Genomic DNA, 16445 nt, shown 5'->3' on the forward strand with positions numbered 1-16445 from the left:
CTGCGAAGTCCTGTTAGACTTTGTAATCTGGAGCAAGTGCTTGGTAAATAATTGAACGAGCGACCAGGCCTTTTAAGCCTGGCGTTGCAAGTCTCAGACAGTGTCCTGGCTGTTCTCATCCTGGAAGGGAAGCTAGCCTGTAAGCAAGTAAGTGGAATTTCCTAGGGCGTTTATACACGATCCCCAACCCCCCACCCCCTGCTGTGGCACTTGACCTTTGTCTTGTAGTCACGAACTTGAGTTTGATTTAAGCTGAATTTCACCATATCCTTCACAGCGCGTGGCAGTTGCTATGCACTCCCTGGATATGTAAATGCACCCAACTAAGTGAGAGGCTGAAATTGGAGGCTTAAGAAAAGTGTAAGAAATATAGTCTGAGAGTGCAAAAAAGTGGCTGATTCCTGGGGCAACACGATAAGGAGGTGGCATTTTCATCCTAGAAAAGGTTGCATTAGTCGAAGTAAGGTTTCCTACCTGCTGCATATTCACCTTTCTGGGATGCACTGAATCCTCTTTGTTTTGACCTCTTTTGTAGCTGCAGGCTCTTCATTGGTAAGAATGCTATAATAATAACAAAACTAAAATGTATCGATTGGTACTTAGTGCTAAGCACTCTATATTCATTATCTTGTGAATCTTCATAACCGATCTTTGAGGTAGGTACTCTTTTTACCCCCATTTTATTCATAAGAAAATGGAAGTCGCGTCCTTAGGCTTGCACAGCTGATAGGTAGAGAGCTAGAATCGAGCGCCCTTATTCTTAACCACTTTCTGCAGTATTGTGTCCGTTGTAACCAAAAGCCTTTTCTTTCTGTGAAACTTCTCTCAGCTGCCCTTTCTTTTTAGTCAGAGTTAATTTGTGCTTTATACTTTCCTCTATTACAGAACTTATTACAATGTATTATGGTAACTATTAATTTATATCATTGTTTCTCGAAGGCTGATAACATGTCATCTAGGTTATAAAGTGGGTGCCCGGGAAAGTTTTATTGAAATATTGAATCCTATAGGGCCCCATGAATGTATCATATTCAACAAATATTTATTATGTGCTTGCTATGTGCAACACGTGGGGGACATGCATTTTAATTCTGCCTTCAGAGAGCTTACAGGTTTTTGGATGACATGAAAACAGTGTTTTTGGTTTTTGATATTTTTGTCCTACCAAGACACTCATTGGTTTTCCCTCTCACGGCAAGAAAGGCAAAGAAAATGTAGCCAGTAACTACAAAACGAGTACTGAGATGGAGTCCTTCTGATCTCAGTGTTTAAAAAGAAAAAAGGGGGATCCCTGGGTGGCGCAGCGGTTTGGGGCCTGCCTTTGGCCCAGGGCGCGATCCTGGAGACCTGGGATCGAATCCCACGTCAGGCTCCCGGTGCATGGAGCCTGCTTCTTCCTCTGCCTGTGTCTCTGCTTCTCTCTCTCTCTCTCTGTGTGTGACTATCATAAATAAATTAAAAAAAAAAAAAAAGAAAAAGAAAAAAAGAACATAGTCTTATCAATAGGTTCAGAAAAAGTTATTTGGGAAGAAAGTATTAACTATTTTTAAAAAAGCATATAGTTCACTTATCCTGCATCTTGATTAATGATCAGCTATCAAAGAAATACATCATTATTTCTATTAATAGTATAGTATCACCAAATTCATTCAAAAGTACTTTTACTAGGACAAATGTTCTTTTTCAATACATTAATATGGTAATTTTCAGGATGGTTTTTGCAATTCATGCTTCTCAGCAGCAATTCCTGAGGTTACCTATTTTCTACAAAATAGCCACCACTAAGTGTTATTAACCTTTTTTTCTTTTTAAATTTAGCGGTTGGAAATCATTTCAGTGTTTAAATGACACTGCATTCTTCATGACTTACACATCTTCTAAGTTAATTGAACATTTAACACTTATTTTTAAAAATGAATTGTGTTGGTTGCCCATTTTAAATTGGGTTGTCTCTTTCTCATTTCTTTTTGAAAGTTGTATATTGGGATTTTTGTCATGTGTTTTGCAAATATTTTTCTTATGATACATTTACTATTATTTTATCTCTCAACTTTGTTAGTGTTTTTTTCATACATAATATCTGACTTGTCAACTAGGTCTCTTTTGCCATATAAAGAATTTATTTTTTGTGGTTAAGTTTTTGTCAAGTTTTTCCTTTATGGCTTCTGGGTTTACTGTCTTACTATTATATTTTTCTTCTAAAGAAGTTTCTTTTAGGGCAGCCCCAGTGGCACAGCGGTTTAGCGCCGCCTGCAGCCCAGGGCGTGATCCTGGAGACCCTGGATCGAGTCCCACATTGGGCTCTCTGTATGATGCCTGCTTCTCCCTCTGCCTGTGTCTCTGCCTCTCTCTCTCTCTCTCTCTCTCTCTCTCTCTGTCTCTATGAATAAATAAATAAAATCTTAAAAAAAATAAAAAAAGTTTCTTTTATTGTTCTATTAAAGTCTCTGATAACAGTGGTAATTAGTAGTGATTAATAAATTGTGGAAAAGAATTAGCTTTTATTTTAAATTTTAGTTAAAATGCTGATTATTTATCCACAGTTAAGTTTATCTGATTTCTCTTTATGCTGAAATAGTTTAAGGTCTCCAGTAGTTTGCATTTTTGAGAAGAAAAACTTAATTTGTATCTTTTCTTCTCCAGTCTGGAGAGATTTTGGTCTTTCCAGATATTTGCAGATCTTTATTTAATGACATAGTTTGGATTAAAAAGCCATTGGAAAGAGATACACTTTGGTCTCTTATATTTTCTTCTCTTGAAAATACATGCAGAATTAACTATTCTCTGAGAAAAAGTAGCTCTTTATTTAAAATAGCTGTATTTAGCAATGGGCTGTTGTAAAGCTTGATGTTCTTTTTCAATATTCAACAGGAATTGATGGCATGTTAGTGAAGGATTGAAAAAAGAAAACCTCTCCTTTCTTTTGTCTAATACAGGAGAAATTAACCCAAATCAATATTTTGGCTTTAACTATAAAATACAAGAAGAGGTGGAGAATACTATAAATATCAGAAGGAGGAAAGATGATTTCTGCCTGGAGAATTCAGGGTTGTCCTTAAGGTCCAATTTAATCTAATTTCTTTAAAGGAGCCAGGATTTCAGTGGCCTAGTATTTTCATTATTTGTTTAATTCTGTAGACTTCATGTTCACTTGCAGTAATGAAAAAACCCTAGAGACATGAGCTTGTGTATTTTTCCCTTACCATTTCAGCTATGTTATAGGCTCTTTACATTCAGGTCTCTAACTTATGCAGGTGTACAAAAAGGTTCTTTTAGCGGTTGGTGGAGATGAGGTTTAGATTCCTTAAATTTACGTATTTTCCCTCTTAGTGAAAAAATGCACATTTCCCTTCCTCCTCTTAGCTCTGGCACAAGAATAGAAAGGAGCAGGTCTGGTCTAAGAAACAGAAGCTAGTTGATGTAAGGGGTTTGATTTGATCAGTCGAAAGGGATGGTCTGGGTGTAGGAACCAGAGCGGGAGGGATAAAGAAGGTGGACTGCAAATTACAGTTGGGACAAGAAACATAAGTTAGTCTTTGAAAAACAGAAACTCATTGTATGGGGATTTTCAACATTAAAATTCATATTTGTGTTAGTCTGTAATGCCCTATTTCATCCATTCTAAAGTACACATTTTCTTTTCAAATTTTAATATCTGCAAAGTCAGGCTGCAGTTTAAAATTAATGATGTGTCATAATTTAATTGGCCACATCTTTTTCTTAGTGGTACAAATGGAACGGTGTCATATAATCAGAGGTGCGCTAGGTCTGATGAAGTGGAATATCTTTTGCTTGTAGAGCTATTGCCTTACCGAAAAGTTTGTGATCATAGTTCTCAACTGTTAACATGAAGGAGCTAAGTTCTTTATGGTAAAATGTATTTGAATTCCTGGGCCTATGCTTCTCAATTCATTTCCAGTTTAATATCGTTTTAGAGTCTGGAAAAGTGCAGTGAATGAATTGTGGCTCAGGCTCACATCAAAGTGCATTTCCCTGGCATGCAGAAGAGCGGAGTGAATGGAAGGCAGTATTAGGCTGGGTAATTGATGACGCCTGCCTCCTTTTTTGTTGGGATTCTTTGGACCTTTGAAATTCTGGGTAGTCTGTGTAGCCATGATTCCTAAGTATAATTCAAATCATCAGCAAGCTCTTGACTGTAAGTACTTGAAAACCCACCTCCTGCTGCTGCTGCTTCTGCCCCAGCAGTAGCCATTCTGCAGAGAGTTTTTGCTGTTGCTTTTGGAATTGGAACTCTACAGTGGTACAGCTTCACAGTCTTCACTTCTGTTTTTCCTGAGTATTTTTTTTTTGCTACAACCTGATTTTATCAAGCCAAAGAGCAGGACGTCTAACAGTGATATTTTTGTTGTATGCTACACAGTTTACCAGATGGTAAATGGTTTTTGGGTGGCAGTCATTAACTCAGGATTTAGTGGCTTTCTTTTTGTGAAACATGACATTTGGATTTGTGATATTCAAAGGATGAAACAAATTGTGGAGGATGCTCCCTTTGCGATATTTAATAAACCAACTTAGTAACTTTGAGCATATTCTTAAAATTTTTGTCTTGGCATATTTCTAGTTTATTATCTTATTTTTTGTGTGTGAACAAAAAAATCTTCCTGTTTTAAGTTATATGTTCCAGACCATGAGAAAGGTCTAGTCACAGGTTTATTAGCTTTTTGCAGTTTTCTTTTCTTTTTTTAAGGTTTTATTTATTTATTTGAGAGAGAGAGAGAGAGAGAGAGAGAGAGCGCGCGCACAAGTATGGGGGGGGGGAGGTTTGGTGTGGGGAGAGGAAGAAGCAGGTTCCCTGTTGAGCAGGGAGCTGGGAGCACAGGGCTGGATCCCAGTGTCTTGGCATCATGACCTGAGCCAAAGGCAGTCCCTTGACCTACTAAGCCACCTCGGTGCATTTTTCTTTTCTATGAATTAATGTCATACAGCTATTTTTCTGTAAATCACATTGATTTGTAAGCACTCTCCTTATATTTGGAATAGTAACCATTTGTCATGCATGAGTTACATATATCTTTTTCCCTGGCTGCTGTTGTCTTTTTTGCATATGCCATCTCTTGTGTAGTTTGGTCTGGGGAGATTTTATGGGATATTTAGAAATCAAGCATCTTCCTCTTTCCACAGGAAGACCATGTCATTAGATTTTGGCAGTGTGGCACTGCAGACACAAAACGAAGATGAAGAGTATGACAAAGAAGATTATGAAAGGGAGAAAGAGGTAAGTTACTCAGAAAAAAGACTCTAAACCCAATATTGAAGTTTTTATCCTGATCAAAATGATACCATCTTGTGTCATTTGGAAGGGATTTAGAATTTTTTTGTCACCCCCTAAAACTTGATCAGTATTTGAACTTTTAAAATGTGGTTGAGTGGAATGTTTCCTTTTTTGAAACAAGACTAAAATGCAGTAAATGATTAGATTCTTTAAGATCTTTGCATTTAGGTGGTAGTGGTTGGCTTTGGAGGCAGAGACCTTGTTTCTGGTTGCCTGGAACTTTGCCTTGAACAAGTCCAGCAAGGTTCTTTGCTTCAGGTATCTTACATCCTTGTGGAAGCAGGCAATAAGCAAGTAAACCAATGAATAAAATAATTTGAGTGAGTGATAATTTAGCACTGATAAATGATAAGGGAACAAAATAGAATGAAATTAAAGTAACTGGTAGGGCACTGATAAAAGAAGGTCTTTTGGAGGGGGAAATGCCTGAGCTTAGACTCTGACTTATGAAAAGGAACAGCCAGTGCAGAAGCCTGAGGAAGAATATTCTCGGCCAAGACATGCAACAAGTGTAAAGCATACAAGTTGGGAAGAGACCTTGTATATTTGCAGAACAACCAGAAGGCAGTGATATGGGGATTGGGTAACCAAGGAATGAGTGTGGAAAGAGGCTAAAGAGGTTGGCTAGGGCCAAATCGTTTGTCATGGTAAGTTGTTTCGGTATTTTATTCCAGGAGAAAATGGAAGTCAGGAGGATTTTAAGCAGGGAAGTGTTACCTGATCATGTATATAAAGATCTTACTGTATGCTGTGTGGTGAATAGACTCAAGGAGAAAAGGACTATAATCTCCTCAAAGGAGGAGATTATATTTTATATACATCTACGAGTTTAACAGAATTCCTGGCACATAGTAATGTTCAGTAAATGGTGGCAGCAGTAGTAGCAGCAGTTGGTGAAAGTCAATTTATTAGGATTGTTTTTAGTTTGAGATAAATTTCTTGATTGACTATGATAAGCTTCTTTTGTATTGAGGCTATGCTTGATATGATCCATTTTCTAATATGTAAAACAATCCTTTTTAATAGTTACTGTGGACTAGTATTAAGAAGAAGCAAAGAATATGATCATTTGCCCATGTAGTTGGCAGTAGAGTTAGGGTAGAGATAGAAAACTGGCAGCTCAGTGGATTTTTGTCCATAGACATTTTGTCTTGTTTGATTGTGCAGTGTTTTTAAAAGTTCAGTCTATATTTAAAGATTGGAAAATTTCATGTAACAACTCAGAATTTCTGGCTTGTCTGGAAAGGTCCTAAGCCCTGGCCACATATGCACATGGCAGCAGGCAGGCTGAATCTGAGCAGTGGCTGTCCATCCCCAGCTGGCCATTGTCCTCTCACACCAACATGGGCTGATTCACTTGGACTTGCCAGCTACGCTCTTGTAAATTCTCCGCCAGGCCGCTGAGGGCATTGGAGTCTTACCCCGACCAGGGTTTCTAGATTTTGACAGGGTCCTTCACCACAATTGTTGTGGCAAGGATGGGGGTGAGGATTTTCTATTACTTTGTGAACTCACAGCACGAGGTCTTCATGACCCCTGATGGCTTTGGATAGTTTGCTGGAATTTAGCTACTGGGATTCTTGAGGGGATCAGTTTAAGTAATTATTATAGTAGACTTTAAAGAAGAAGAAAAAACAATCTGACAGGTGATTTTTCATTGGAAAAGATATTAGAGAGATGGTTAGGGTATTAGAGGGAACTAATTAGAGGTGTATTGTGTGGTGAAAGTTTTAAGGGGGACATTAGTTAAAGAGGCAATTAATTCTAGGTATATAGAAAATAGCCCTAGGGATCACTTCTTGATAGGTTATAAACTGGGATAGGGAATTTCCAGAGGACAAAGAGCTCTCAAGAAGTAAAAATATCTAAGAATGAGTTTCTAGCAAAGTAGAAGAAAAGACCATATTAGCCAACTTGACTCCGACATGATGATTATGTTTCATGTTAATAAGTGTTTTTGCCTTTTTTTTTTCTTTCTAATTGCTGCAAGGGAAGAAGTAAGATCAGAGGCTAGAGGGTTTCAGATTTTCACCAACAAAATTCAGGATTATTCATAAAAGTTCAGTTTTGTATATATCATCACTGCAAGTTAAAATGACAAATTGGTTAATCAAACCTAGGTTTGTTTGCATATTCAGAGGCTATTTCAATCTCCTCCGATTGACCTGTCTAAACCTACTATAGAAAAACATTTCACAGCCTTGTGAGGTTAAAGAAAAGAGTGGTCTTTTCCTGTTCCCTGGTTGGTAGTTTTGGAATCAACGGCTGGCTTATAAGTGTTAGTAGAGGGCTAATGCATATTGCTTTCTCTACTTAGTGAATCACTTGGTAGTCAGTTCACATATGTAGGGGGAATGTCTGTATCCCTGAGGATGTACTGTAGGGCCAAGTGGACCATATCTGACTCATAGTCTCCCCTACTAAGGATTTGTGAGATCCTCTCTCTGTAAATGGTAGAGTAATCCAGATTTTGACCCTCTGGTATGAATGGCCAGTTGCTGAGCTTAATTTGGGTACTTTGGGGCAATTGAGATTTTGTCTACACTTATCCTTAAGTCAGTGAATAAGCCACAGTCAAGTTCCAACTTCCATGCCATCCCAGTAGCAGCTCTACAACTATGATCTTGCCTTTTCCATTTCTGTTCAAGCCATTGTTTGCTTTGAAGAGTGAGGGGAGAAGGTACATTTGCATTTAATCTTCAGAAAAGGAAATAATCACTTCATTTTTTAGAGTGTTTCAATATTCAGAGGACATTTAGACCAGTGGAATCTTAAACCACATGATGAGACCCGTATTTTGAAAAAAATCCCCAAGAGTTTTGCAGAAAAGTGAGGTACTATAATCATTTCTAAAGTATCAGTTCTTTAATGGTACAAGTTTGCTCACTGTGGGCCAAGGCATAGCAGAGAAGTGCGTAATCCACAGCCTCACCCCATGTTACACCCAAAACTCAATCTTCTATGCAGTAAACAGCAGATTAGGGTGCAGATGAGCAAGGGTGAGGATACCATAGAGATAGGCTGTCACATCAGTTAGTATTTATATCATCCATATTCCTTGCAGCTTATTGGAGCCCTTTACTTTCTTGCTGTACCATTTAAGAATTATGGATGTAGTTGTCTTTGCTATTAAGTAGACCTCATCTAAAGTATTCTAGGCAAACTTTTACTTATAAAGCTGGCCCAGGAACTTGACAGGATGAGCACTGGCTGTTATTCTATATGTTGGCAAATTGAACACCAATAAAAAATAAGTTTATAAAAAAAAAAAAAAAAGCTGGCCCAGGAAAGAGGAATTCAAAAGTTCTTTTATTAACTCATTCATAATGTAACAATGTGATTTTTTTCAAAATACTTTTCACTTAAGTCAGTGTGCTTTGTCATTTCATTGTGGAACGTTAGAGACCTATAGTTGTTACTGTTGTGATAGGAGTGGTTACAGGTTCCAAAGTTATTGGTACACCCATAGGTTAGGGTAGATTGTCCTTTGGGGATCTCACAGTTTGCTGGAGTATACATGTACTTTCTTCAGTGTCACCAAAAACAGCTCTGTGATTATTGTTTGACTCTATGTATGTATGCATGTATTTTGGAGCTGGTGTTTTGGGGCAAAAGTACTAGTAATCTGCAATGTCAAAATGAGACTTGCTGATGATGGTTCATTTAGTAATGATTAATCTGAAGTCTGAAAAATGATCCTGAGTAGAAATGCAGGTGGTTTAGAAGCAGATGGCAGAGAGAAACTCACACCTGGCCATGCTGGTTTGAGTCCATTTGGTTTTTATATTGGTGCTTCTCTAATAGAATAATAAAGCTCATTTGAGCTTGAAATCCTATATTTTAAAAAGGTAGGGCTTCTACTGCATAGCCTTTCTTCTACTTTTTAATTGCCTTGTTTGATGTAATTATAGAAAGATGGGCATTTTGTCCCCACTAGAGGGAGTTATGAAGCTAGTATTTGTTTACATTTTATATTATTTGACTTATTTAGTGGCCTTTTCTTGTTATCACCTGAGAAAAAGGAACAAATGGTTGAGTATTCCTATGGTTGATGTTTTTCTTTAGCAATTTCTTATACTTCCTCTGGATTGTTTCTTTGGATATTTCTCAAAACATACAGGTGTTTTTCAGGGACTGTCACAATGGGAACAAAAACATGACTGGCAAACTGTAGCTTGATTGTATATAAACAGGTAGAAATAAGTGACTTCTGATGACCAATGGAATGTCATGTAGAAGAAAATTGGAGTGGAAATGGAGAGATACAGGTTCTGGTGCCAGCTCTGGGGCTGTAACTCTCACTTTCATGGGCATGCCCTTCCCCTCCTCTGGGCCTTGGTTTGTTCAGACCCTTTATAAAGAAGGAGAGATTTGGCTTGGAGGAGCTCCAGTGTTCTTTCCAGGCCTAAAGTACTGTGTCATTTGTGGGGCTGATATTGTCTAACAAATGCTGCTGTATTTCTTTTTCAGATATGTGGTAATCTAGACAGAGTTTTCCCCACTAACATAAAATGTAGCTTACTAATGGAATGGATTTAAAAAAAAAATTCTTCATGTAGTATAATTCATAAACTAAGGCTCTAGCTGCCAAGTTATTTGGCCCTTTCTCATTCCCATATTGAGCCTTTCCAAGGATGTTTTTAACTTGGCTCTTATGTTAAAATGAAGATTCTATTTACTGTATATTCCCAAAAGCATTATTTAGTAATTTATATTTTAAAATATCAGAATCTTTCCAGTATACTTATTAACTAACCTGTTTAAAAGCCATATGAATGTTGGCTACTCCATATGCTGCTTTTCTACAGGAAGAATATGTCTGGTTTGTAATCAGAGCTCTTTCTTTCATGAATATTGAAGATCATAGTCTCCAAAGACAGTCTGTTTCGTTAATTTAAATTGAAAACCCTAACAAAAGGTTTACATGTTCTCTGTTTTACATTCCCCCTAAACCTAGCTGTTTTGGATGTTCTGCATGGGTAATTGCAAAGTGTTTTGCTGCTGAAATTCTTTGAGTAAAATTCCCTCAGTTTTTTCTTGTTAGAGAAGAAACCTGTGAAGTAGTAAAGGGAGAGGAGTTTATGGAATGGCTTAGAATGCATTTCAGTGGAAGCCTTAGCAATGGCAAATGATCTTTTTTTGTAGGGAAGGTATCTCTTTAATTATTAAGTTCAGTTGACGCACAATAACATCCCACTGAAAAGATTGCATTTGGGACCAAAAAACAATCTGATGAATTTCAAAGTAATGAGTGGGATTAAATGTCATCATTTATAAAGATAGTTCTCTTTGCCCTTGAATCTGTATTTGGTAGCTAAGTTGATCTTTAACGAAGAAAATTTATAGTTTATAAAATTCTCGACTTGGTAACATGCTAAGTTGATCTGATAATTCTGTGTTTTATGGTATAAAGTTTAGTGACCAAAACCAAAATCCATTTGACAATGTATATGGGAAGGGCACACTTGGGTTCTGGGAATGGAAGCCTTGGGGGTGGGATTTTGTTCTTGAATGGCCTTATTAGGAGAACTCACCTCATTTAGCTTTTCCCTGTCTTGAGAGTTATGGAAGCCAAGGAATATGGCCCAGCTATGCCAAAGAACTTCATGGAAAAATTTTTTGAAGGTGAATGAAACGCTTTCAAAGTGTTAGCATATATGTAAAATATTTTATAGTCATCCCTATAAAACACTATAGGGATGATTTTGCTAGTTGTTAAGTTCACCCGTGGATCCAGAAGCATTTTGATGAACTTACTGCTTAGGCTCAAATTAATTTTCCTCTGTGGATGCCAGTTTTGTTAATTTTGTGGTATCACAAAAAAAGCTACAAGAACTGCTTAGTTATTGTATAGCTTTTTCTATCCTGGTGAGAGGAAAATATGTACTGTACAGATGTCCCTGTCAACGTTTTCCTTAATTATAAGGCTATGTACTTGGACCTCACTGAAGGCTTAGAAGAAAATATTCTTTCTGTACAGGAGTCCTTACTTGGTGTAAGTATAAGAAATTTATTTTGTTGTAATTTTTCTCTGTGTAGTATATGGGGGCGGTCTTTTTCGTTAAAGGAGTGATGCATAATTGCAGATAAAACAGGCTGGACTACTTTTAAAAGACCTCATATATGTTTTTTACTTAGTGAATTTTGTATCTTTCTCAAATCACTTTGCTACCTTTCACTTGAGGCACACATGTAGCATACTAATATGTTGATGTGTTCTGTTAGCTTTTAGTGATTCTTTTGTGTGATTCTTATTCTTTATACCTTTGGGTTAAGTCTGACTGATATAGCTAATTCTCAAAATGGTTTTTCAATTACCCAGCATGAGCAGGTGACCAATAAATCAAGGTCTTAGTTATTAATATTAATATCAAATAAATTTTGAGATGAAATTAACTTTTCATTGGAATGGAATATTTTTCTCTTGTGTCATTTTTAAAGAACAAAATAGATTGAGAAAACTAAAAGAAAAAATAATACAGTGAATATTAGAAATATATGTGGGAACAAGGAAGTTTCTCCCTCCCCTCTTCATGTGCTCCTTTTCCATTCCCTAATTTGACTTCTCCCAAATTCAGTTAGCAATTGAAACATTCCTTTGAGACCTTTCTTAATATGTGTGTGTGTGTGTGTGTATACATGTATATATACATACTATATATATATATATATATATATATATATATATATATTTTTTTTTTTTTTTTTAAGTAAGCTCCATGCTGGCAATGGAGGGTTTGAACTCATGACCCTGAGATCAAGACCTGAGCTCAGATCAAAAGTTGGACATTTAGCCAACTAGCCATCCAGGTGCCCCCGTAATACTTTCATTTAACTTTTTGCATACTTATTTCCTTTCATAAGGTTTTTAATTTTAAATATAATACTGAAAAATGCTTTATACTACATTTCATTTCTTCTAAAATGGAGAAAAATAACTTGCCATAGACTAAGGAGCATCTCATTTTTTCCCCAAGGTTCTGCAGAGTATTTAGTATCTTTAAAATTCACTCATTGCATAATTCTCTAGGGTTCATTTATGTGCTATGGAGGTCTCAGTCAACTTGTTGATTTAACTAGTGCTTAATTTTAAAGAGAAGTCCTGGGGATCCCTGGGTGGCTCAGTGGTTTGGCACCTGCCTTTGGCCCGGGGCACGATCCTGGGGTCCCGGGATCAAGTCCTGAGTCAGGCTCCCGGCATGGAGCCTGCTTCTCCCTCTGCCTGTGTCTCTGCTTCTCTCTCTCTCTGTGTCTATCATGAATAAATAAATAAATCTTAAAAAAAAAATAGAAGTCATAAGCAGCCCTCTTCTGTTTAATATAGCATTTGAATCTTCTGATTGCTATACATTTTAGGACAATATATTGGGACTTGAAGAAAGACATTACAGATACTGACAGTCGACAAATAAGACAATTCATTCATCTCTTAATCACCATTTATCTTGAAACTTAAATGAATTTATCTAGTTTTTATAGGCAGAATGCTAAAGAAAAATTTTTTCTAGAAAAAAATTGGAGAGTGAAGTCAAATGCTTTTATGTCAGGTTTGGAATTATGCTTTTCAGAGTATTTTCTGTAGAAAACTGAATCTTAAAGCTCTGTTTTTACTCAACTGTGTTACCAGAGCTGAGTATCATGTATCTTTTCATCTTTGGAATTAGATGGCAGTCTGCTAATTAGTCACTCTCCAAGGGGTTTCTGTCAGATTATTAGAGCTTTTAAGGGTTTCTGGCCACCTGCTGCTGATATTTCTGTTCTTACCACCTGGGCACAGTAGAGCTGGCTACTCAGATTCCCCGGGGGGATGTGTGGTTGTCAAGTCCCCAAGGTCTGATTACTGGCAGGACAGGATTCTGAGACTCCAGTCTGCCCCATGATAACATAATACTATGATTGTACCATTATCACGACTTGCTGTGTTTCCATAAAGAAGTTTTAAAATTCTATTGTAATGTTAAGTGTATTTAAGACATTTGTAGAAAAAAAGCCTTCTAATATAAATCCTGATATTGTGTATTCCCCTGTTTCCCAAGTGAAATGATGAACATAATTTATGTGGAATTTCAATAATTTATTAAATGGAGAAATTCGGAACTTCTTTGACTTCTAAAGTCAAAATCACTCATTGCAAGGCAGCTGTGGTTTGGCATCTCACGTTTCATTCAGGGTGATATTGATGCTGACTTTCCTGTCTCAGTTGCAGCAGTTACTCACTGACCTTCCGCATGATATGCTAGATGATGACTTGTCCTCCCCCGAGCTCCACTATTCGGACTGCAGCGACGATGGCACAGACGAAGAGTAAGGACTGAACGCTTTTTCTTGTACATTGCAATTCTATAATGCTCTTTCTTTTGATTCTCAGTAGGCAATAATGTACATGGTTGTAAAATTGTAGATTAATTGTTAGAATTTTAGGTGAAGATTGGAGGAAAAACATGTTATAATATTGGGTTCTTTGTGATATCTATGTCCAAATAAGTGATAGGCTCTAAAGTATTGATTTTTCTCAAGGCTACATCGCTCTGAGCAGTTGGAGATGAATTGGCATGAGCATCAAGTGCTGCCTAAATCTCAAAATGTAAATGTAAGTATCTGGTGGGTAATGACTTTGGTGAGAGTGGGAATGGATCGTAGTCCCTTTGTTTTTATTTTTACTCTTGTTATCTAATAGGACTATAATGAGATTCGGGATATATATGTTGGAAAGAAACGTAGCAACGGCTGGGAAGACAATCAAAGTAAAAATGATGACCAGCATCCTGGCTACCATCCCAAAGAAGGTGGAGATGAAGGCGGGAGTGGTTATAGTCCTCCAAGTAATTATGAACAGACGGATTTATATCATCTTCCAGAAAACTTTAGGCCATTTATCAATGGTCAGAAGCAGGAATTTAATAGTCAACCAACCAATGTAATTAAATTTTCAGAACCTCAAAGGAATCATTTCCAGGTATTGTAAGGATTGACTTTCAGAAATTTGTGTGTATGTGTGCACATATTTGCTTGTGTGCATATTTTAAAAATGTACATAAAATGTGCATATTTAAAATATGCACATAAGTGCAAAGGTAGGCTTTATTTTCAGTACAAAAATCCCTGAGAGTGCTTTTATTCAGGTTCATGTTAAATTAGTCATGCTAGGAGCCTGCTTCTCCCTCTGCCTATGTCTCTGCCTCTCTCTCTCTCTCTCTCTCTCTCTCTGTGACTATCATAAATAAATAATAAAAAAAAAATTAAATTAGTCATGCTATTTTCTGTTTACAATCTAATGAAATCATGATCTTAAGTTAGAGTTTTTAAAGAGAGGCTTTATAGAAACAGTTAAATGGCAAAAGTTAAGTTTACCAGAGAATAACCATCCTCACTTGCTGCTGCTTCTGGCTTCTACCATTTCACCAAGCTTCAGTGAGAAGCTACATTCAGGTCTCCTTTTTTTTTTTTTAAGATTTTTTTTTTAATTTATTCATTTATGAATTTATGAAAGACAGAGAGAGAGAGAGCGCGCGCGAGAGGCAGGCAGAGACACAGGCAGAGGGAGAAGCAGGCTCCATGCAGGGAGCCTGATGTGGGACTCGATCCCGGGTCTCCAGGATCACGCCCTGGGCCGAAGGCAGGCGCTAAACCACTGAGCCACCCCAGGATCCCCACATTCAGGTCTCTTGATATAGTTTTAAAGTGGTAAATCTATGTAGATGACACTGTTTAGTTATTATCTTGATTTGTCTAGCTTATCACCTTTTTGACAAATTTTAGGTTGACTACTTTTTTTAAAAAAATATTTTATTTATTTATTCATGAGGGACACACACACACACACACACACACACACAGAGAGAGAGAGAGAGAGAGAGAGAGGCAGAGACACAGGCAGAGGGAGAAGCAGGTTCCATGCAGGGAGCCTGACGTGGGACTCGATCCCGAGTCTCCAGGATCACGCCCTGGGCTGAAGTCAGGTGCTAAACCGCTGAGCCACCAGGGCTGCCCTAGGTTGACTACTTTTAAGCTGATACTTGTTTTGTGATGATAACAGCAGTAGATAGGATGAATGTTAAGGAAAGAAACACTTTTTAAATTTCTTACCCTGGGAGAGTTTATAAGATTTTAGGATATAGGTGGCTGCTTCTTAGTCTGAGTGACATTGATTTTGCCAATAGCTTTTCTCTTTTTGCCAACAGCTATTCTGTGTCACCCAATGACAGGATGACTTTTTGATCCTTTTAAGGTGGTCATTTTCTCTTCTAACTCTGTGGAATGTTAATTATTCCACAAATGTTACTGAATATTTATTACATATGAGGCCTTGTACCACATATTCTTGTTATTTATTTATTTATTTTCTTGTTATTTAATACATACATTTTTATGTTCCAAAGATGTTGGCATCAACTAAATCATTCTTAAATATTTATATACAATCTTTGGAATTCTTGAGTGTTATTTATGGAATTGGCCCCATTGTATGCTCAGAAGTACAATTAAGGTACATAAAATTATATATATTATAGACTTTTAATTAAGAGAGTTAAATAACTCTAAGCGATACATTTTTAAGCAAAGATTATACGTATAAAGTTTGTGATTGTACCACAATTAAATTTCATAACAAAATTGAGGTGTCTAATTTAGATCATTTTCAAAGAAAAGGCCAAATCCTGATTGTCAATTTCATTTATTATCTTTTGATAGCAATTTGTTACATCACAAGGTCCCAGTTGTCAAGCTTTGGAACCATATAAAGTGACGTACAAACCTTATCAGTCTTCTGCCCAGAATAATGACTCACCAGCCCAGGAGATAGCAGGAAGTGACACATTTGAAAGCCTGCAACAACAATTTTTAGAAGCTAATGGAAGTATGTATCAAGTTTATATTTATTTCTTAATAACAGAAATGGAGAGTTTTGAACACTGGACATACTCAATAGTTGTTATTTTTTCTCAAAGTATGATAATGGAATTGTGGTTGATTTTCTTTTTTTTAAGTTCCCTTATTGTTAGAGATCCTGAAGTATTTATGAGTAAACTGATTGAATTCTTGGATTTACTTTAAATAATATGTTGCTGGAAGAAATGTTGGGTGGAGATATAGATAAAGCAAGACTGGCCATAGGTTCATAATTATTGAATCTGGGTGATGGGTCCATGGG

At 36.9% G+C, this 16445-nt stretch overlaps 1 protein-coding gene across 6 annotated transcripts in view; it reads left to right on the top strand.

The window, feature by feature from the left end:
• The window catches only part of CEP152 (centrosomal protein 152), an 88034-nt gene that overhangs the window by 673 nt on the left and 70916 nt on the right, over positions 1 to 16445 (top strand). For 4 of the 6 annotated variants that reach the window (XM_041745360.1, XM_041745361.1, XM_041745365.1 and 1 more), the window contains exons 2-6: positions 5143 to 5236; positions 13494 to 13597; positions 13811 to 13883; positions 13971 to 14249; positions 15986 to 16151. In XM_041745360.1, the coding sequence (XP_041601294.1) occupies positions 5150 to 5236; positions 13494 to 13597; positions 13811 to 13883; positions 13971 to 14249; positions 15986 to 16151 (709 nt within the window). In that variant the 5' untranslated portion in view covers positions 5143 to 5149. Of the gene's footprint in view, positions 1 to 21; positions 148 to 3937; positions 4040 to 5142; positions 5237 to 13493; positions 13598 to 13810; positions 13884 to 13970; positions 14250 to 15985; positions 16152 to 16445 lie in introns of those variants that run through there. The other 2 variants (XM_041745362.1, XM_041745364.1) reach the window with 2 other exon arrangements.

This window comes from Vulpes lagopus, chromosome 2 (genome assembly GCF_018345385.1).
Source record: "Vulpes lagopus strain Blue_001 chromosome 2, ASM1834538v1, whole genome shotgun sequence".
NCBI lineage: Eukaryota > Metazoa > Chordata > Mammalia > Carnivora > Canidae > Vulpes > Vulpes lagopus.